Genomic DNA, 8,691 nt, shown 5'->3' with positions numbered 1-8,691 from the left:
ACATGTAGGTATAAACTGCGGATAGTGATTAAAATGTTCAATCAATGGTCAATCAATCAAATGAATTCTCATCGTACATCGACAGCTTTGAGACCGAGAACGGTATTCTAGCGGAAGAAGCTGGCCGCATCGAGGATAAGGGTACGGCAGGTGAAGGACTTCGCTCGCAAGGCTTCTATCAGTACGTTGGTGATGATGGAGTGCTCTACCGGGTGGACTACGTAGCGGATGGCAATGGCTTTCTACCGCAGGTTCGTTCACTTGATTTTCGCATGATGTTCATGTTTGTTTGACATAATTTTATCCGGAAAATGCAATTGCATTCCTTTTCTTCCCTTTCTTAGGGTGATCATATTCCCAAGGTTCCTCCAGCAATCGAAAAGCTTTTGAAGTATTTAGCGTCCCAGCCGAAGTGAACACACTCGATTGGATCCACATTGGCACGAACTACAAAGAGCATAGTGAATTGTAAATGCAAGAACAATCTTAAAGAAAACAATAAACGAATTCTTTCTTATTTCCATAACTGGTGTTGCTTCTGTCGAGTGGTTTGAACTTTCTGTAATAATTTGTAGTAAAAATAGACACAACGTACGATTAAGCGTAGAGTTTGTTAATCGCATGACAAAATTTTGTAACAGCACAGAAAAGGAATATATTAAAAAATCGTCTTTTGGCAGCAATAAAATGGTCGAGAAAGCAAACTCTGACTACTACTCAATAACCATAAGACTTTTAGTAATCCATGGAATATCGGAATGAAAGAAATTAATGGCAAATATTCGTTTAAAAGGCAACAACAACCAATTAATTTAACAGTCGATCACAACCTTCCGGAAGTAGTTCTTCAAAAAAGAGTAGAAAAGCCGGAAAAAAGATTAGAAATATTTCGTATTGCCCAAGGGTGTTGATCTGTTTTGCACTGTTGTAATGAAATAATAAATTATATCAACCGATGATACATTGAGAGCTTAGTGTGTCGAATTTTGATCCACCTTTTTTACAATAATAGGCAAAGAATCTAAGAATTTATAGAGAAGGAAATAGACGAGGGTAGAGAAGGAAAAGCAACGGAGTCTGGGCATTAATCGTCCTATTAATTTTCCTATTAATGGTATTTACTTTTAAAGTATACGTTAACGTTAATAAACAAACCAAATGATCTTCCGACCCGTGTACTTGACGTCGATCAGCTAGTTCTCAGCTCAACATTTTATAAACACACTTACGATACGTAAAATACCCAGCGCACGAGCGTACGAAAGCCAAGATCTGGTTTGTTAATTTATGTTCTTGCAAAATATCAATCTTTTTCTTCATAACTTTGATGTACCTTTCCACACGGGTGCAGCTTTCGATCACGCAAACGCTTTTAAAGCGTGTTTCGAGGCAGACAGTGGGCATGCATGGTGGATATGTTGGGAAAAACATTATTGCTTCGCAGAATTGCGCCACCCAGCGTTCAGTTGCAAATTTGCATTTCTATCTCATCAAATAAATTCATCTTTCCTGTGAGATATGTCGCACCTCGAACTTTAGGGGGGTTGCAACCCATTACGCTAATAAACAACCTGGACTGCTCTTGACTGCTGCTACAGGTTGCATTTATATAAAAAGAAGATGCTTTCGATTGATGCAGTAATAGCGTATCCGCGCTAAACAGCGATAGTTCTATACTGGTGATTGAGTAGAAAGTGTTTTGACGATGCGTATCAGTCTGGTAAGAGTAGCCGAAAGTCATTTATCGATTCAAATCTTCTTACATCACGTTATGATAATCATTTTTTACAGATTTTGCTGTGTTTTGGTTGCCTGTTGGCATTGGGTTATGGGCAGAACGATGGCAAGTATCGACCATCACCGGCGGAGCTAACGACACAAAGACCACGCTACAATCCGTACATCGATGGAAGATATGTGCAATATCCTTACAACCCGTACCGGTATCCTACTGACTCCCGCTACTACAATCGGAACGATGGACGTTACATTGCCCGCAATGATGGCCGATACTATGGCGGAAATGATGGTCGTTACGTTCCTGGAAATGATGGACAATATGTTCACGTTGACAATAAGTACAAACATGTCGATGGGAAGGCTGATAGTGGAGCTAGAATCCAAAGAGACAGCGTTGGCGCAAGCAATGGAACTAAAAGTGGAACCAATGGAGACGAAAGGGAAACTACGAAACCCGAAACAGTCCTTTCAGCAATACTTCCCATCCCAACACCACCGCCTAATGTTATTAGAATGTACAGGTTACCGCAACCGTCCTTGGGTGGAAAAAGAATGTACCGCTTGGAAAATCAGATCGAAGAGAATGGTTATCACTACATGTATGTATTGACTACGGGAGGAGATTGATATTGTCGATTAACGAATGCTTTGTGAACACTGACAGCTATCAGAAAGCGGATGGTATTGTAGCAGAGGAAACTGGTCGCATCGAAAGGTCTGGAACACCAGGCGAAAAAATTTACTCGCAAGGCACCTATCAGTACGATGAAGATGGAGAGTTTTATCAAGTGAAATACACAGCGGTAGGCAATTCTTATCGCCCAGAGGTTCGTTCACTTAATCTTAGCATGCTCATTTTATTTGAAAAATTCTACTTCATTAAATTTCTTTCTTTTCCCTTTCTTAGGGTGATCACGTTCCCAAGGTGCCTCCAGCAATCGAAAGACTTTTAAGATATTTAGCATCTCAACCGAAGTAAACACACTGGAATTGATTCACATTGATCCGAACCATAAAGAGCATAACAAACAACAACAGTAAACAATCTTTTTGAGTTACAAATCAGGTCTTACAATCGAAGAACTTTGACTTTGTGAAGAAGATTTTTGTATAAAAAAGACATGAAGTAAAAGTAACCAAAATCTAGGCTCATATGATCGCTTTACGGATCAAGTTATCACACATAGCCCTGCGCAAAGTACAGGAAGCAAACGCAAAAACTTAATTGGAAATCAATAATGTTAAATTAAAATATCGTAATTAAACGGGCAAATCAAACTAAACCACGTTAAATCAAACTAAACCACGTTCGCGCAGTTGTTTTGCGCGCGCGCACGCACACACTTACCACAATTTCGAGCAGTGCACACATTGGACAACGCGTTGGCCAAAAACAAATTTCGAAAAGCAAGAGGGGTTGGTTGGGGTGATTTCCATTTTTTCCTGATTTTTAAAATGTATACCACCATATGCTAACCATCATAAGATAAAAAGATTTACCACATTTCGGATGATCCTAGAAAGGTTCAAAGAGGTTCTAGTGGGCCCAGGATTGTGTAACAATAAAAGGGTTATCGCAACAAAAAAGGTTGACACGTGTTCACACAGTTTGAAGTAAGAATTGACCGCAATTCTAATAGCAGGTGATTGGCGAAAACTGAAGGATTGTTCTTAAATATACTACACTTAGGCGCAATTTGTACACTTCCATACATTAAATAAATAAAATACGTTTCTCGATTTGATCAACAAAACCATTTTGATAAAAGAAATATTTGTATATATGGAAAATGACAATCTCATTAATAAAATTAAGAAAGGCAATTGTTTTTGAAGAATAAATTGGGGGATAAATCACATATTCAATGATATTGCTCACTTAACATACAAGACTGATGACATGTCTAGTGTGTAGCCTCACGAAACTTTCTGTTTTTGCTTCCCAAAACATGAATACATTTCCATCAGCAGGCCACAGCAAAGGCCGATCCGATCCTACCACCCGCAACCAACGCTTAACCTTCCTGAAAAGCAATCATACACCAAAAAACTGCTCGTTCTAGTGACGTGTCAAGTGCTCCGTATCATATACGGACAGCATTTGGCGATACAACTTTCGATCCGGTCAGCATCCTCACCATCAACGCCATCCGAAAGTACGACGTACGGCTCAAGGATCAACAGATTAATGGGCAATATCTGCCATTTGGGGCCCCTTCACACACTAATCTTCCCAAGCAGCCGGAGTGTAATTCCATGTTCCCCCCTTATTCACTCAGTCGGGGACACATTGACGAATTGTATGGCAGACACTCCGATGAACCCTTGCCAAACCAATAAGGTCACGCCACGCTACTTCCCGATTCCATCCAACGCACATCACCTTCCGGTAGGTCTTACCTTGTCAAACGACAATCGACCTATTGAGCATGATCACGATAATTGCCGGTTGCCGGTGGCATTGCGACATCGTAGCACTTTCGCTGGATCGAAGCCACGAGGGCGGGGGGGGACTGCGAATCGAATAAATACTCATCCAGGGCTGTTTCATCGATGATTCCGGACGATTTTATGGCCCATAAAACCGAAGCACATCTCACTCTTCCTCTCATTTGCCTTATATGTAAATAAAGCAATAAAAAAGTGTTAAAATCGGTGCCTTCTGCATTGTTTGGCGCAACTTTATGATGCACCATCGGTGCCAACGAGCGGAATCTGTACCGGAACCATCAATCCCCTGATCTAGAAGGTAGCAGCAGCAGCAGAGAGCATCTGCTTTCTACTTCTCCATCCGACGCCAGCATGCGCCCGGTACGAGATGTGAACAAGCTGTCCGGCCATACGTCCTTGACCATCGTCCGGCCTAGCGGCCTTCACCGGCCTTGAGTGAGGTTTAAGTACCGAACGACGGCGAGAGTGACAACCGATGGAAGCTGTAGACCTAGCAACCGAATTTCGATCCGTGCCATCCAGCGTAGATCACCCATCGATCGGTTCGAGTGCTTGCGGCGACGGATGGGATGGCGCCAGCCGGGAAGGAAGCACCAGCACTGAAGCCTTACCGCTTTGGGCAGAAACGATTGTGCGCAATTATCCTTAAAAACCTACGACAACGATTACCACCATTCCGCCACTCCAGTTCCCTCCTTCCCGCCAACCGTGACAGTGACATTCCCACCCAAAAGGGGGACCTGCCGCCCGCGGATGCGCGGATGTGATCGACGCACGGCAGCACGGCTGTTCGAGCGGATGGATGGGTGTTTGTCGGTGGTCTTCGAAGGGCAATAAACATAAATTTTTTACTGTCATATTTTTTCGCAGCTCTCGCTCAGCGTAAAAGGGGAAGGACGCGCACTATTCCGCACACCACCGCCATCGTCGTGCATTCCCGTACGGCTGGGATCGCGTGCGATCAGTGTGTATGCATTGCGATCGGTGTCATTGCGGATCAGTCAACCGCGTGGCATTGTCGCGAGCAGTATTTAATGGGAATTTTGCCGCAGTTTCAGTTTAGTTGGATTTAATCAATTACGGAGTACACAAGCACACCTTTCCCGGTTGCAGTGCCTGGCTGTGCCAGCCCTTGAAGCTTCGGTTCCACCGTTCGTGCCTTCGTTCGTGTTCGTTCTAACAACGCTGCACATCGGCGTGATCGGTGCATCTTGTAACGGCTACAATGCAGCTACCAGCAACCATAGCGTCCGCCATAGTGAGTCATAGTGACGTGAACCGTGATCAGTAATAATGTAGGATAGTTTATGGGCCACACTGCTCCTCCGTTGCCCTGCGAGAATGTCAATTGTGTTACGCGCCACATGGAGTGGCGCTAAAGTGTAGTGAAAACTCTCTCGCCCCATAACCAAGGCGCGACATTCCGCAGTGACAGAGAACGTAAACTTTGCAGCTACCGTGGGTAGCGAGAACCAGGAACTGTCAGGATAAGCCATAGACCGGGGTGCCATCGGCCGAACGCACGGCTATGCGTCACTGGGAATGTGTTCCGTAGTGCCTGTTGGCAGGAGTGTTGACCATTTGTTGATGATTTGTTTGATGCGTTTTTTGACTCATGTAACATATTGGCGTCAGACAGACAGATCACACAGCACAGCTAGGGCTAGGTGGCGGATAGGAATGCGATTGTTTATTCATAAGTTGGCTCACCCGTTTGGTGCATAGTTTGGATGTTTGAGGAGCTGCATCTTGATATGTGTGTTTTCATTCGTCTTGCAGGGCGTCTTTCTTTTACTTCAACTCGTTCAGTCGGCACCGAACGATGGAAAGTACAACCCACGGAAGTACAACAAAAACGGAAAATACGTCCACAGAGGCGAAGGTAAGGGCTTTGGGTGGTTAATAAATGGTATCCCTTGTGCACCATATTAGTGGCGTGTAGAGCTTACTAAAGGGTACGATTGATGATTGCTGCTCGTATAGCTTGGTCGACGATTTCTTCTAACGCCATTCATTTATTCATGAGCTTTACTTTTCGACCCTGATTATTTACACTTAATGACGAGTTTTATTATTCAGGTTCTCATTTGCTTTCATTTGTTCTTTTTTATATTTGAGGATATATCATTGTTCAAATTCACTTTTCGAAAGCATCTAAAACTAAACGCAAAACTTAGTTTGATAGTGTATCTCCCTACGATTAAACCTTAAAATACAGAACCTTGAGTATTCTACTGAAGTTATCATTACAAATATTAATCCATTTGAAATTTCTTGCCTTTGAACATCAGAAATCTTTGCATTATCAATGTTAATAGCCGAATTTAGAGTAAAGTACCATCTAATTTGCTTGTGAGATGATGATTCGTCGTTATTCATCCGTCGCTTCATTTCTACCCTTTTTACTTTCGTATAATCCTGGTTAATCATTATTAAGCTGATCATCGTGTCATTATAGAAATGGTGGACACATTAATTCCAAGAAAAAAAGGAATCATTAACCACCATCGAGCTTCTTGTGTGATTTTCGATGACATTGTGTTTCTGTACCAGATGGTAAATAAATATTTCATTTCCAAGCTAAACCCATTTTACATAGTATCTATGCCACGGATCTCATAATTAATAACAGAGCAAATGTAAACAGATTCATCAGACTTAAACCGACAAGCAAACAAGATAGTTTCTTCGCATCCCTCAGTCTCAACAGCGACGTGTTGAATATGCTGACAAGCATGAAGAGCTTGTGCATAAATTAACGCATCACCAACCACGCCGTCCGTCTAATGTCGAGCGTGTATGAAGAAGATGCCGCCTTTTCCAAAAGCCCCAAACCAGGGATCAGAGCGGAAAAATTTGCATAATTAGTTTCTGATTGGCACTCATAAAAACCAATGTTCATTGCTCCGACAACTGATGCTACCAGCGATAGGCGTACGTCGCAAGATAAAACGCAGACGATGTTTGGATTTGATTCGAACGACCTTCCCTGTGTTTGACTGGGCACTGAGTGGTGGAAATTGCTTTTCTCTTTAAGGAGACTACGTAGAGGATCTGTCACGCTACAAGTATGTGCACTATGACGATGGCGATCGCGGCAGATACTTCCACATACACATACCGTACGATGGAGGATACGGTAACTACGAGGGAGGGCATGAACCGTTCCGTTTCCCACCGTACGATCCGACCGGCGAATATGCGTAAGTGTGTCCTTCGAGTCTTCTTCCCATCGCACAGCCGTTCTCACACCGTTTATTACTATTATTACTATCTTTCAGGGAGCTAATCAGCAAATACTCTTCGGATCCGTTCAAAAACAATGTGTACGATATCAAGAAACCATCGATCCACCTGGAGTACGGTGTACCATATCTGTCCGAGTCGAATACCGCATCAAGCGATGTACGAAAGTCCCTTCTGCCCGGACCGGGCACGGCATACCTCCCGGTAGCAGAATCCGATCTCGATGTTCGCAAATCATTGCTCCCAGGACTGGGCACCGGCTACCTACCTGTGCTGACCCCGGAAGAGCAAGGTTCCGCGACCGGTTCATCGGAGAGAAACTCCAAATTCACACCTTACCTCAGCGGTGAAGACAATCACCTCTCATTGACGACGACATCCAGTGGAGCCAACAGCGCTGAACTCCGGGTTACCGAGCAACCGCGATCGACTCCTGCAAGCTCCAAAGAAGACGATAAACCAGACGATACGATGACCACCACAACCGATTCCTCACCACCTGGCGACGAATCTCTACACAATCATCCCTGCTTTGCCACGAGTGGACCGCTCAAACTCTCCAAAACGTGATGTCCTCCGCGATGCGTGCATGTGCGCTGCATACCTCCAGGAGTGATCGTGTGATCGCGCGATCTGCGCGGATTTGACCAACATTCGTTATATGCTCTTCCGTGATAAAACGCAGCACCTCAGCACGGCGTGCTGATGATCCAGTTTAGATGATAAGCCGCTGAAGTGTATCTGTTTTTGAAAGTTGTACCATAAACATTCAAATCAACCGTGACGAAAGATCGATCGTTTTCCTTGAGTTGACGGCACCGGCGCGCAGAAGTAGCGCTACTCCTCCGTGGCTGCTATAGGTTTCGTAAAGCGATCGGCTCACCCTATTAGGACGCGCCATAACCTCGAGACGAGAGAGCTTTTCATTCATTATATCGTCCGAACCGTGTGCGCGTTGCTGCCGTAGAGGGGTGTGTTGGGATCACTCAGAGGAGCGGAGAGGCTCCCGCGGAGAGCGTATAAAGTGCGTTGACAAATTGATTGTTTCCGGAGCGGCCGTTTGAAGATGCTACTGGGAATCTGCAGCGACCGGTCGTATCATGCTTAACGAGATACTTAACGAGTGAAGCAACACCGGTGAACAAGATAAACGATTGGATCGCCCGAAGGCACATTTAGGCAAAGCACAGCGGACATTGTTTGCCATTTGTGACAACGCTCCCGGCGAGCCTCATAACGGCAATCTTTTGGCCA

The 8,691-nt window shown here is 44.2% G+C and overlaps 2 protein-coding genes across 5 annotated transcripts in view; both read left to right on the top strand.

Moving 5' to 3' along the window:
* The window catches only part of LOC126572182 (larval cuticle protein LCP-30-like), a 4,310-nt gene extending 711 nt beyond the window's left edge, over positions 1-3,599 (top strand). Inside the window, exons 1-4 of one of the 3 annotated variants that reach the window (XM_050231288.1) lie at positions 1,643-1,720; positions 1,792-2,339; positions 2,405-2,567; positions 2,648-3,599. In XM_050231288.1, the coding sequence (XP_050087245.1) occupies positions 1,706-1,720; positions 1,792-2,339; positions 2,405-2,567; positions 2,648-2,719 (798 nt within the window). In that variant the 5' untranslated portion in view covers positions 1,643-1,705 and the 3' untranslated portion in view covers positions 2,720-3,599. Of the gene's footprint in view, positions 5-85; positions 252-344; positions 527-1,642; positions 1,721-1,791; positions 2,340-2,404; positions 2,568-2,647 lie in introns of those variants that run through there. The other 2 variants (XM_050231289.1, XM_050231287.1) reach the window with 2 other exon arrangements.
* Positions 3,600-5,335: 1,736 nt separating this feature from the next.
* Positions 5,336-8,239, top strand: LOC126569028 (uncharacterized). 2 transcript variants are annotated; one of them, XM_050225812.1, is made up of 4 exons: positions 5,336-5,449; positions 5,971-6,073; positions 7,232-7,394; positions 7,473-8,239. In XM_050225812.1, the coding sequence occupies exons 1-4, from the start codon at positions 5,417-5,419 to the stop codon at positions 8,005-8,007; spliced, it is 834 nt and encodes a 277-aa protein (XP_050081769.1). In that variant the 5' UTR covers positions 5,336-5,416; the 3' UTR covers positions 8,008-8,239. The 2 variants fall into 2 exon arrangements, with proteins under 2 accessions (XP_050081769.1, XP_050081768.1); XM_050225811.1 differs by having other exon boundaries at positions 7,229-7,394; positions 7,473-8,238.
* Positions 8,240-8,691: the final 452 nt, after the last annotated feature.

This window comes from Anopheles aquasalis, chromosome 2 (genome assembly GCF_943734665.1).
Source record: "Anopheles aquasalis chromosome 2, idAnoAquaMG_Q_19, whole genome shotgun sequence".
Classification (NCBI taxonomy): domain Eukaryota; kingdom Metazoa; phylum Arthropoda; class Insecta; order Diptera; family Culicidae; genus Anopheles; species Anopheles aquasalis.
This window is presented reverse-complemented; position numbering and strand designations above follow the sequence as displayed.